We start from the raw sequence: 13,230 nt of genomic DNA, 5'->3' as shown, positions 1-13,230 counted from the left end.
AAACAGGAAAGGATAAAATCAATCAAAACCATTGATGATCAACAAGGTACAAAACATCAATCAAGAATACGAGTACCTAAGATCTTGTAAATGTCCACCTATCTAAGCACCTAAATAAAGATATTACAGATGTAAATGTAAAGCCAGCTAGGCCCAGCCATACCTTCTCCCACTCCAGCTCCTGTTTCTCCAACACCAGTTTACCGATCTGATCCTCAAAGCGTGTCTCTGCATCCTGAACCACAGAAAGGCGTCATACACACAGCTAAGATACTGAGTGAGGAGTAATTCACCATCAGACACACAGACAACCTGGAGACACCTGCTAAATTAAATAACAGCACCGTAAATTTAGATGTGGCGATGGCAGGTACAATGTGATCTTTGTACAAGATCTGTTATCTCTTCCATTTTGTGGGCAGATAACTCTCTGGAGTTGAGCCAGAACTGCAAACTGCAGTAAGTTCCCCCGGTTCATTCCAGCGTATCTTTTGTAGAAGCACACAGAGAAAGAGGAACATTAGAGGGGAGGTGATATTTGTGGAAAGCCATCCCTATCCTCCCTCTTCCCTGGCAGAAGGCAGGTAAAAGTCAATTGCTCTCTATATCCATGGGACTTTTTTATGTGCATGTGGGAGCTGGTTAACTCACTGAGTTTATTTTATAAGTTCCAATTAAACTATGCTACCAGCGTGGCTCTGCACTTTAAAAAAAAAAAAAAGAAGAAGAAGAAAAAAGGAGTGCACAGAAGATAAAGCTGTTATTTTTCCACTGAGGAATCATTATTGTGTGTGTGTGTGTGTGTGCGTGTGTGTGTGTGTGTGTGTGTGTGTGTGAATGAACATGTGTTTGAAAAGACACTAGAAAGCTTTATTAAGCCCAGTATTCCATGTAAATCAAAACAGGCAACTGCAGATCAACTTACAGAGCTGAGGGCTATAAAAACCTTTTAATTTATATTTCGTGAAACAAAACCTCATAATATATGATTTTACTCATTATGAGAAAATTCATGACTGTAAACATTATATATTTGCCATGGCTTTTAATCGCTTTACTGTTTTATTACTGTTCTGAATGGATGCTTTTTACTGGATGTGAGGTAAGGAAAAAAAGTATCTGGGGATGAAAAAGTGATGGTTTATTAATTGGAAGAAGTTAGACTTAGCCTATCCTAAGTTTTCCATTATATGTTATTGTGATAAATAACATTGGGCCTCATGTACCAACATTCTCCTACATTTTTCTTATATTTGCTCTTAATTTTCTGTTACGAGAAAAAAATAAGTGAAGTCAACTCCAGATGTGCTGAATGATGATTCAGTGCCCTCTAAACATGATACCAGAGCAGGTGTTTTGCCATGTGCAAATACTCTGGCATATCCACAACATTTAGAGAGATGCCACCAAAAAAAAGGTCTGTAAGAAGAAGAAGTTCTGCAGTAATGAAATCAACTTACTATAAAATATACTGAAACAAAGTAAATGATTTTCCAGAGTGTCAGGACTGGCACTGCAGAAAAATCAAAAATCCAACAATGGCTGAACATTTGCTGCAAATGTCGTGTCCACAGCAGTGCTGGAGGAAGTTTTTAGATCCTTTATGTAAGTAAAAGTACTAATACCATACTGTAAAAATGCCAAGGTAAAAGTTGTGCATTGAAAATGATACGAACTTACTGTTACTTTAGCAACAGTATGTTAGTAAAATCAGGAAAATGTATTTAAGTGTTAAAACTAAAAATTTATGAGTGCAGAAAACTTAAAAAAACTGAAAAATAATACAAAGGAAAAGCAGCAAGTCCTCATATTTGTGATGCTGGAACCATAAATGTTTTGCATGAAAAATGACAAACAATTATTGAAAACGTTACCAGTTAATTTTCTAATCAATAGACTAATGGATTTAGCTGCACTTGTATATTTTTATATGGCTTGAGTGCAAAAATCTTCATTTGTAAAGTTACTAGTAATTTATCAAATAATTGTAGTGAGGTAAAAGTACAATACTTCCCTCTGAAGTGCAGTGCAGTAGAAGTAGAAAGTGCCATGAGAGTAAAATACTTTAGTAAAAGTACCTCAAATTTGTATGGTACTTTAGTAAATGTACTTGGTTACACTCCACCACTAGTCAGGAGAGAAACACACATTAACTTGAATTAAAAGAAAATGGCTTTAAAAGCAGTGCTCTTAGCAATTTGAAATGGCTCAGCAGCCATTCATCCGCCTCATAAAATAAATTGGTGCAATCTTTAAAAGCATCCTCTGTCTAAGACCTGGATGCCCAAAGCATCTATGTCTGATATTGAGATGCTGAACACATGACATATCATCCTAGGGTTTTTATAGTTTAATTTCTTTAGCCCATAAAATTTAATAACACAATCATTATCATTACTCTTAAATATATAATAATCTAAATTTGATAATATGTTATTCATGTTTTTTTTATGCACCTCAAATTTAGAAATTGTGTTACATTGCGTAAGACAAAATTAAAATTAAATAATTTTCCTCCTATCTTGAGAAGAGTGCCGTCAAAAAAGCACCCTGAACTCAGAAAATTTCCTCTTACCAAAGTGCAAAAATAAAACATTGGTGAATCCCACAATGGGTACTAGCAAAAAAAAAACAAATCATGGATACAAACAAAAATAAGACAGATGTCATTTGTATATTGTTTCTTGCATGAGGCCCTGGTGTCCTTATTTGCATCTCACTTTTTATTAACTATTTACTGAATATTGTAAACACTGTTCAGCTCGCACCAAATGTCACATACACTCACCTTTAACAACATCTTTTCCTACATGTAGTGCTTCCTCATTTAGGTTTAAGTCTACTAGTTAACCACATTCTCACCAACTAAATTAGTGGGTTGTACTGTATTAAAAAGATATAAAGAAAGAAAGAAAGAAAGAAAGAAAACAAACCCACTGGAATTTGACCTGCTCAGGAATGTCCGGCACCATCATGACATCCTCTGGCTCCTTAACCTCTCCACCCCATGAACGCCACAACTACAAAGTGCTACTTTGATAACAGCAGTGCCTGAGGAGGATCAGACTGATCTAATGCTCATGTCCCAGTTAACATGACTATAACAATAAAAACTAAACGGCAACAAATAAGCAACATCCCATTTTTGCTCCTCTAACCTTTAAGCACACTCAAAATGTGTTGTCAGATTGGAAGTACTTGCTGGAGGGTACACAGCATTATTATCTAATTTTGTTACTTTTACAAACAAATTTACTTTCTACTTATTGGTCAGGGGTCAAATGGCTTATGTGACCCCCATTGCGGTGCAATGTGCATCAAACTGAGCTGGCTCTTATCCAGATGGCCAAAAGGGGCAGCTGGCTTCCTCCAGCACACTTATAATATCAACTCCCTGACTACTTCTATGAAATGACACTGCTCTTTAGCCAAACAGAGAGCCATTAGTGTCGAAGTTCTACTCAGTAATAGTGATATGACGCAGAAACACACAGGAAGTAAGCAATGCTGGAAATAAAACACACATTTTGACATTTCTTGTAGAGCGATTCTGTAAATCATTTTAAGGTGGTTACACTTCTAAACGTAAGCTCCCCTGCTGCCTTCAAATGTGAATGTGTGAATAATTAGTTCAAAGACATCTTATGAGTTTGGGAAATTTAAAACTGAGTTAACAAAACTTGAGAAAAGTAGTTCAACAAACCTAAAACGTTACAGTATGATTTGGTTTCTATTTACATCCTTTCAGTGTGAAAATTCAGCTTTTCCATTGTCAAGAAATAATTTACAAGTTGAGATTAGAATAGTTGGATTAACTTGAAATTAAAAAAACATATTTATAAGCAAAAAAAATAAGAAATAAGAAAAGATAACTGGATTCCACTTAAATCCTATATGATGTTACAGTGGACCTTCTATTTTTCTTTTTCAAGATTGTTTTAGGAGCTCTTTAGTCTTTATTTGATAGGACAGTGTTAGTGTGAAGGGGGCGAGACAGATAGGATGATATGCAGCAAGGGGCCATTATACATGGGGTGCCCACTCTACCAGGTGAGCTACTCAGCGCCCTGAAGTGGACCTTCTGTATAGCTCAGTTTCAGTGACTGCATGAACAATACAAGCAAATATACAGTACATTTAATTCTTTATATCAGTGGATTCCAACCTGAGGTCAGAACTTTGACAAGGGGTAGCAAGATAAATTTTAGCAGCTGCAAGATTATTAACAGGATCAGAACGCAAAGAAAACATTATAAAACATATTCCTGCTACAAAAAATAATTGTATTTATTCATAGATTACTCTAAATGTAGCTTTTCTCTTGTGAATTACCAGTACATTTTACCACCTTATGTTTCTAAAAAAAAAAAACATTAGTTAAATCAGATTCTAATATTACAATAAAAGAAGGGGAAATCTGTTTTTGGTGAACCCGTCACAACCAGTGGAAACACGCAAAAAGTGATGATGGGACACGCATTCACACTGCATTGTTTCAAGGGATTACAAGCTACAAGGGTTGGGAATCCGGAAACCAGACACCTGCTGGCTCTGACATTATGCACACACATCAGAAACATTGACCACTGTTTTTTTCCCAGTACTGCATTGATATAATAAGCAACACAATGACAGCAAATGTTACAATTGCTACTTTACCCTCCGAATATGCAGCTCCTCTACAGCCTCGAGCAGATGGGTTTTAAATTCCAACAACTGTAGTAAGATGGTGCCTCCACTTTCTGTTTGACAGAGAGCGCCGGACAGAGACAGCTCCTGCTCCAACACAGATCCTCCTACCTATAAACAAAAAAATGAATGTTTCTGATCAAGCTATTCAAACACTTAACACCTAGTTTGGCAATTTTTAGTTACAAACTCAGGCTGTATGATGAGGCCTTTTTTATTGGTAGTAAGCAAAGAGTTTAACATCTTAAATGAGTTTGGCAGTATTGTTACTACAGGTATCTTACAGCTTTAATAAAACAATGTCAGGAAACATACAAAAATTATTCCATGTTTTGTTTCTGAGAACAAAACAGAGACCAATTCAAAAAGCTGATGAATATTCTTTGCTTTGTCCTCTACTGTCAGGAGTATTAACTTACAGTGGTGTGGGTGGGAAGTGTCCCGCAGTCAGTGCTGAGATCCATCGAGTTGTTTCAGGGCAGGCCAAGAGCCCACTGGGCCTCTGCTGCCTGTTAATCACAAAAAAAAGGTTAATAGAATTGGCTGTTTAATAAGCAGTCACACTCTGCTTTTCCACTCATATGCTCATAATTACTTCCTCATCTGCAATTTTTACTGCTAAATGATTTTATTAGAAGTAATAGGCTAGCACATTAAAGCCTCATAATGTTTCTCAATCACTACAATCTAACCTAATGGCTTTGAAATGACCATTAGGGTTTTTTCTTTCTTTGTTTTACACCACTCCCATTGCAGTGAGAGGATAACACCTTGATAAGCCATCTAGGTTCAAATGAACCAGCCCATTGACACTAATAGGGGTCAGAGCAATAACACTGAATGGACAAATTGTGCTGTCAATGCTTTTTAAATTATCTAGGTTATTTAATTTGACCCACGGATGGTCCTCTGCAACTGTCTCTGTCCCCTCAACATAACCAAGAAACTGAGTGACACACACTGCATACACGCAAACACACTTATGGGAAAATATGACTATTTAAGTGGGAGGTCTCCACTAGCCACTGATCCCTTAATAGAACAGACCTTTTTTCTCCCATTTAACCTGTGCTGGTATCAATCACGTTGGAGAATTAAATGATCCCTGCTAGAATTGGCTACTATCGTAAAATGACAGTGTGACCCCAGGCTGAGGAGGGAGGGGATGTGCAAACGTGTGTTAGTGTGTCAAAGTGATAGCGTGTGTGCACACTGTGAATGTGTATGTGACTGGGAGTGAGGGAGTCGACCACAATGCCTTTATTTGCTTCTCCTGTGATTCAGTTGAGCAGGTATTAACCACCATCTCTAAGCCATGAAAAAGACAAATTAAAAGAACTGCCATCCATTAAATGGGAACATTTCTATCAAGCAACATGATGTCTGTATTATCTTTGGGTGAGTTATGTTAGTTACTGTTCTGTAATACACTAAGGAAAAGAAAGTTGAACCACAGTCCTGTGTCGGCAATATAAGTATTTACATCGCAGCTAAAAGCAATACAGTAACTGAACTACTGCAATACTAGTGTAAAGGGTCTTACAATACGTAAGACATTTTATCATGTCACAGTACAGAAAGCACTGGTGTGAAAAAATAAAATGAAAGATGGCTGAATTTCATAGCTGCTTTAATTTCAGTGTCCCGGTATTGTGCATGCTGTCTCCCTGTCACACTGTCATGGCTTGCTGGTACACTTGTACCTTAATGTTATTAGCAACACCTTCACTTTTTCCATTAAAGACAAGTAAAATGTCTACTGTGAAAAGGGCCTATCATGCAGCACAATTGAGTCTTAATAAAAATAGGCTTTTGACAATTTATCAATAAAGACTACACTATTACTGCTCCATTCCCTGACCATATTGCAACTAAAAGCAAATCAGAAAGCTATTTTTAAACGCTAACTTTTTCTTTTAAAGGAAGTATGGCTTTTGAAATTTGAGGCAAATATTTGGAAATGTAATCGGAAGCTGTCATATTATTTTATCAGTGTTTGAGAAATCCATTGTTCATTGAACTTCATCATGCTGCATCTTTGACTCCTTTATCAGTGAGACAGTGAAGCTGTCTGAGGTTACTCTTTAGATCCTGGGTCTTCAACAGGGGGTCTGTGACCCCTAGAGACCTCAGATTTACTGCAGTGGATGTTGTCTATTTTTTTTTTTTTTTAACTTTTAAAAAAATGACAGTACACAACACTGATGATAGCCTAACTGTTACTCATAAATGCTCGTGCAATCATGTGAGCTTGATATCACCTATCCATGATGACTAGGTCAACTAGTGAACAGTTATGTACTACTGAATCACATCGGCCAGTTGGCTATATTGTTATTCCAAGTACTTGTGACAGTGCAGAGGGTGAAGCTAACAGCATGTAGCCGTGCTTCAGATGCTGCTGAATTACCAGCCACAAGCAAGCCCAAACTTAAAAATATTGAAACCTAAGAGAGTTATCTCAAGTGCAGCTCAGTTTATCCAATATATATGTAACGTTAGTTAGGGGTCCCTGAAAAATGTTGTTTCATAGTGCCAATTAGCAGATTTAGCTAATTTTATTACAAATACATTTGATATAGTGTTAGACTTTTCACTTTGACTTAATGTTTAATTTAATAAACTATAACTGAAATCAACAACACTTTAATTAGAATACATTTCCTATTGCAACAGACTTAAAGCCAAAACTTAAGCCTCAACCAAAAGCTAACAGAATGCTAACATTAGCTAACCTCAACAAAATGTTAGCTAGCATGAGCCTATACTTTGCTTAGAAAAAAGCAAAAACTGAGGTAATTTGTCTGTTATTCTTGAAAGGTATATTGTTTAAAAATATGTTTGTGTTTCTAGGAATTAAAATGTTAGTTGTTATAAGTGAATTAGTCAGGTAAAATTGTTGTTTGTTGATAGTGCTACATTACCTTTGACAGTTAGCCCAACAAGCTGGAAAGCTAGCCGCAGTGGTTTCCAACAGCGCCCTCTGCCTCCGGGCTAACGAAATGATGGCTGCCGCTGAGTGGACCTGTGAGGGTGCTGTTGGCAGACAGGACACTGAACATTGTTCAAAAATACAAAATAAGAGATTGAAATAATCAGCGCCCAATGAAGATATAAATAAATCAAATTATCAGGCAAAAAAAGGGGCAGCTTTCATGACAGCAGTGCTTTTCACATTTTTATAGTTGTGTCCTTTTTCTCGCACTGTGCAGCCCCAGCAGAGAGCTTTGCCACCATTTTCAATCATCTCTGTGGGTCATTTACACGATATAATTAGACTTCATTTGTGCTCACATCCCTGTCTCCGTCCATCTCCCATTCGTGTATATTCTGTATTCTAAGTATCTGCTTTAGCGTTTTGTACACACAATAGTAAGCCTATATAAAGATCAAGCAGCAGTTTGACTGCTGTGTCAGAGGTGACTTATACTCTGCTGCCATCTAGCGGTTGAATATTAAACTGCACATATAGTGAAGAAGCTTGGGCCTGCTTTGTGTCACCGGTTGCTTTCTCCTGCTTGTCCAAACGCCTAGCGTGTTATCATCTGAAGAAGTGCTTCCTCAGCTGCTTTGGTAGACATGGCGTCGATTAAAGAAAGAGCTGCGGCGTTACACCTTGCAGAAAAATTGTGTGTGCGCCCTCAAGGTGAGTTAATCAAGCAAGCACTTCAACGAGGTGTATCAGCTTCTGCAGCTCATGGAGGCGAAGCCTGACCATGTGTCTGGGTTTTTCTCAGGCTGGCCAACTATGATGATCTAAACGTAAGAAAAAAGTCGATGTGTTAAATCCTTATTGACAAACAATCGACCCCCAATTTACTGCTGCTGACTTCAGTTAGTTTGACAGATTTCCTCAGTCAGGTCCTTCATATTCCTCCACTAGCCTTTCCTCTTTTCCATGCTTTGTCATCTCTTAGATTGTCTTATCCACCTTCCTATCCATTTATCTGTGCTCTAACCCTGCACAGGTCAGTTTGATTCCCTTTGATTTTCTCTGTGCCCTGTCTTAGCTCATGGAGTGACCAGTAAACCAGTCCAGTCTTCCTCCATGTGGAGTGGCCTCATCTCCCACCTCAGGTCCTCTGTGACAGTGAAGCGTCGACGAGTCCACCTCAAGTCTCATGGCGACTGTTTCCTCGGCTCAGAGGCTGTTGATGTGGTGGCAGAACACATTAGCTGTGTTTTTGAAGGTGTGTATGTGTGGGGCATTGGATTGTACACATGGTAGCATTCTATTCTCTCAAATTTTAAATCAATAATTTGGTGGATTTTCCAGTTGAGGGCTCCATTTGGCCCAAGCTGTTTTTCATTATATTTATGAACCAAAAGAATGTAAATGAACTGCCACTTTCCTCTCTCTGCTTGGTTGAAATTTAAGGTGCCGATGTGTCACGAGACAAAGTGGTGTGTGTGTGCCAGGCTCTGTTGGACTGTAATGTGTTTGAGGCAGTGGGCACCAAAGTGTTTGGCAAAGACAAAAAGCAGGATCTGTTTCAAGACAGCAAGAGTGCTCTCTACAGGTTTTACTCAACCACACATACACATAAAGTTTTTTTTTTTTTGATGATCAAAATGTCCAACATGGTGCCTTTTTTACACACAGGTTTGTGGGTGAGAGTTTTCCCTCAGTTGATGAGTTAGAAAGAGGTGTGCTCGTGAAAGGGATCCAAACACTGTTCTGCAGTGCTCCTTCAGACAGGTACTAAGTCTCAGTCAGTATGTAAATACTATATGTTTTGTGTTATGTTGTTAAACATATAGTCTGGGGCCCCATTTAAAATGACTTCTAAGAATCTCTTTCATATATACTGACAATTATGAGCTCAGCTGGAAGCAGATGACTGGTTAGGTTTGACATTTAATGTTAATAGTATTATGCATCACCCACCTTAGCTGGAACTTTGGGAAATATGAGTAAATTCTATCATGGTACACAGCATTTTATATCATAAAATGCTGTATATAGTGGCATGCCATGATATAGTACATTTTCTGGAGAGTCTATTGATAAAACATTTAAGTTTAGCATTGCACCTTCCTCCTTGTCAAACCTGGCATCCACATTACCAACAATGCAACTCAGCCTGATCGTATGACTAATGTAGCCAGCAGAGCCAGCAGCCAGTGTTGCCAGATCTCATGAGACAAATAAGCAACCAGGCCTGTGAAAACAAGCCCAAAACAAGCGACTTTTTTTCTACCAAGCCCCCCTAGGTTCCGGTGAGAGAAAATTAAACTGTGTGCACGGTTTTACGATCCGTGGGGACGGATTTTAAACTGTGGGTACAGATTGTCAATTTACATCCATGTGGACAGATAAGTAAACTGTGCGCAGTTTTGCAAAACTGTTCCCACGGTACACAGTTTATTTATTTTTTCTCCCCCCTGAGCTTCAGGACAATGACCACAAGAGGGAGTTAAACCACCTTTTAACATTATTTAACATTAGAAAACAGATGGGATATCAAATATAGACTGATGTACCAAGTACGTTATATACACAGTAAACTTCTGATAATTAAAATTTGCACACACAAATAAATATCATCCTGAATTCACAAATTCTTTATTTATTATTGCTTTTTATGCACTCATCTAACTTTTTTCTTTTAGTTACAGGACTGACGTGCCTACCCTGCTCTGCCTCTGAGACCTGTAAACACACTTTGATGTGTAAAATCAGTGGAGTTCCCCTTTAAAAATAAAATTTCAAGATAGGAATGTTTCCGTTTTCAAGTGAATGGAATACCTGACAAGTCAAAGTACTTCATCACACTGATGCACAAACCCTGTGCTCCAGTCCTATTTATTAACACAATGGTTTAATACAAGCACGGATATTAAAGGGAGAGCTGTCACTGTATAAATGATGTAACACAATCTCTTCAAGTAGTCTTCAAATCATCTCCCAGCAGGTGTCATCATATCACCTAACCCGCACTAGAATCCACAAAAGGCTTTTGACACGTCACCAGTGTGAGCTCTCAGCTGTCTCTGTTTTACATTCCAGACAGGAGGAGCAGACGTGTCCCACTGGCTCACATGTTCAGACGTCCAGCCCTGTCAGATGTACTCAGACAAGCATAGAATCCAACCAACTGGACACTCCTGCCACTGCCAGTCTGTCACTGGAGCCTCTGGTGAGCAGTGTGAGTCCCAGCAGAATGCAGACTCACACTGTTTTACCGCAATCACGTAAGACACTAATGTCAGCATTTGTGTATTTTATCCTGTTGTGCCACTTTAACACTGTTAAAGCATAATTTAATTTTCTCTCTATGTTACACATTTACTTGTGGTCACAGGGATTGTAGCCTCTCCCAGCATGCACTGGGTGAGAGGTGAGAAAACACCGAGTAGGTCAGTGCGCCACAGAGAAAAAAAGAAAGAAATGACTAAACTCCTTTAAACAGAAAATTTTAATGGCAGACACTTTGACAGAGACCCAGATATATTTAATAACATTAGTGATGGAGGCCCTGCTATTGTGCTTGCTGGCTAACTGGAACAGCTTACTAGGACTCTTAATTGAACTGTGCCATTTTTTATATTCGCAATTTCATCTGTGTTTTTTTTACAGTGACAAGTTAAAAGTACCTGCTGTTGAAAAGGTCTGTTAGGTTACCATTGGGATTGTATTTCGATTGTCATTGAATTTTAAGTGGCAGATCTGAGTTTGACCAAAATACACGTCATTATTTAGTTTTGGTGATGAGTGCCAGTCACTTTAAAAATGGAGCCTTATTGATTGACAGTCATCTTAATACAAAAAGTTTTTGACAGCAAATGACATTTAATATTTTATTTTTCCTTTGCATCATTTTACTCTGGGAAAGCGCTTCACACATGACCTTACTAGTTATTCTCATCATTTCCCAGACATTACTCTTTTCCTCATTAGCCGTTTTTAAACAGGAATTGTGCAAATTTGCAGGAAAGCCCAATCAGTCTTCTTGCAGCATTGGCAGTATAAAAACAAAATTGGGGAGTGCCGCAAAATGCCGCCTGCCTACTTTTGTTTATACAGAATGTGTCTTTTTCAGGGCAATGGGGGCGTGAGCAAGTAACAAACGAGCCGGCGATATCCATGGTTGGAGTCATGATGTTTTGGGGTTGTCCATCTGTCCCATTCTTGTGAATGAGGTATCTCAAGAATGCCTAGAGGGAATTCGTAAAGTCTGGCACAAATGTCCACTTGGACTGAACTATGATTTGTTTTTTGTGGTCAAAGGTCAAGGTCACTGTGACCTCTTGTGTCTCATTCTCATGAATGCAAGAAAGAGAACGCCTTGATGGATTTCTTCTTCAGATTTGGCACAAATGTCACTTGGACTCAAGGATGAACTGATCAGAATTTGGTGGTCAAGGGTCAGAGATCAAGATCACCATGACCTTGCATTCATCTCATTCTCATGAACGTGGTTTCACAAGAACCTCTTTGGGGAATTTCTTCAATTTGGCACAAATGTTCACTTGACTTAACAATGAAATGATTATATGTTGGTGGTCAAAGGACAAGTTAACTGTGACCTTGCATCTGTCTCATTCTTGTGAACAAAGTATCCTCAAGAACACCGTAAGGGAATTTTTTCAAATTTGCCCCAAATGTCCACTTAGACTGAAGAATAATCTGATCAGAATTTGGTGGTTGAAGGTCAAAGGTCAAGGTCAATGTGACCTCACAAAGCACATTTTTGTCCATATCTCAAGAATTTATACACTTATTATGACAAAACTTCACACAAATGTCTAATAGGATGAAATAATGAAATGATGATATTTTATATCCTACACGTCAGCTTCACTGTGACATTATAATGTATGCATAAATGCATAAAACACTTTTCTGGCCATTACTCAATGTCATAACTTAGGAACAGAAGGGGAGACATTTGGTCAGATACTGACTTGGTGACACTTATCATGGATGTCCACATTGAAACTATGCTGATGTGTAGATCTTCTGTGCTGTGGGGGGCGGGAGGGGGTGGGGGGTGGGGGGGGGGTGAAGTATCCACAGACATGGATATAAACTGAGAAACTTGATTGGTACACAGAAGCATACAACTGTAGGGTGGTCAGTCTAGTTTTATCTTTAAAAAAAGCCTTTGTTTCCCCTGAAATAGAAAATGATACAACAGTTTAGTGTATTTTTTTTGCTTTGTCTTTCTCCCCTCCACAGTGGTAGAGGAAGTATGGCAGGAGCAGACTCTGCTCAGGCTGTTAAACCTGGTGGAGCTCCCCCTGCTGGAAGGGGTCCTTCAGTGCAGTCAGACCCCATCCTCTCCTCTTCCATTAAACCCACTGGCTCACAGTAACCCAGACCTGATATACAGCAGCAACCACCTGGACAGGAAGATCCTCAAGGCCTTCAGGGACTCTCAGTATGTTTTAAAAATAATTTGTTTCTTACTCAATCTCTACTAGCGAAGAACCAGACATTCCAGTCTTTTTGCTAAGCAAAACTAACTGGCAGCCTATAATAACTTCATTTCTATAGACATGAGAGTGGTATCAATCTTCTCAAATCTAAATTTCCCA

The 13,230-nt window shown here is 38.5% G+C and overlaps 2 protein-coding genes across 3 annotated transcripts in view; one reads left to right on the top strand and one right to left on the bottom strand.

The window, feature by feature from the left end:
* LOC125887170 (nucleoprotein TPR-like) overlaps positions 1 to 8,024 on the bottom strand; it is a 27,603-nt gene extending 19,579 nt beyond the window's left edge. The window contains exons 1-5 of the mRNA XM_049573794.1: positions 7,984 to 8,024; positions 7,614 to 7,725; positions 5,109 to 5,198; positions 4,660 to 4,800; positions 164 to 235 (exon numbers count right to left, since the gene is read on the bottom strand). Of these exons, the coding sequence (XP_049429751.1) occupies positions 164 to 235; positions 4,660 to 4,800; positions 5,109 to 5,153 (258 nt within the window). The 5' untranslated portion in view covers positions 5,154 to 5,198; positions 7,614 to 7,725; positions 7,984 to 8,024. The remainder of the gene's footprint in view (positions 1 to 163; positions 236 to 4,659; positions 4,801 to 5,108; positions 5,199 to 7,613; positions 7,726 to 7,983) is intronic.
* The window catches only part of LOC125887171 (DEP domain-containing protein 7-like), a 17,001-nt gene continuing 4,118 nt past the window's right edge, over positions 348 to 13,230 (top strand). Inside the window, exons 1-7 of one of the 2 annotated variants that reach the window (XM_049573795.1) lie at positions 7,298 to 7,484; positions 8,224 to 8,335; positions 8,700 to 8,879; positions 9,068 to 9,209; positions 9,293 to 9,388; positions 10,700 to 10,884; positions 12,872 to 13,073. In XM_049573795.1, the coding sequence (XP_049429752.1) occupies positions 8,269 to 8,335; positions 8,700 to 8,879; positions 9,068 to 9,209; positions 9,293 to 9,388; positions 10,700 to 10,884; positions 12,872 to 13,073 (872 nt within the window). In that variant the 5' untranslated portion in view covers positions 7,298 to 7,484; positions 8,224 to 8,268. Of the gene's footprint in view, positions 585 to 7,297; positions 7,485 to 8,223; positions 8,336 to 8,699; positions 8,880 to 9,067; positions 9,210 to 9,292; positions 9,389 to 10,699; positions 10,885 to 12,871; positions 13,074 to 13,230 lie in introns of those variants that run through there. The other variant, XM_049573796.1, reaches the window with a different exon arrangement.

This window comes from Epinephelus fuscoguttatus, linkage group LG4, assembly GCF_011397635.1.
Source record: "Epinephelus fuscoguttatus linkage group LG4, E.fuscoguttatus.final_Chr_v1".
Taxonomy (NCBI): Eukaryota; Metazoa; Chordata; class Actinopteri; order Perciformes; family Serranidae; genus Epinephelus; species Epinephelus fuscoguttatus.
The sequence above is the reverse complement of the archived record's forward strand: the minus strand, read 5'-3'. Positions and strand labels throughout refer to the sequence as shown.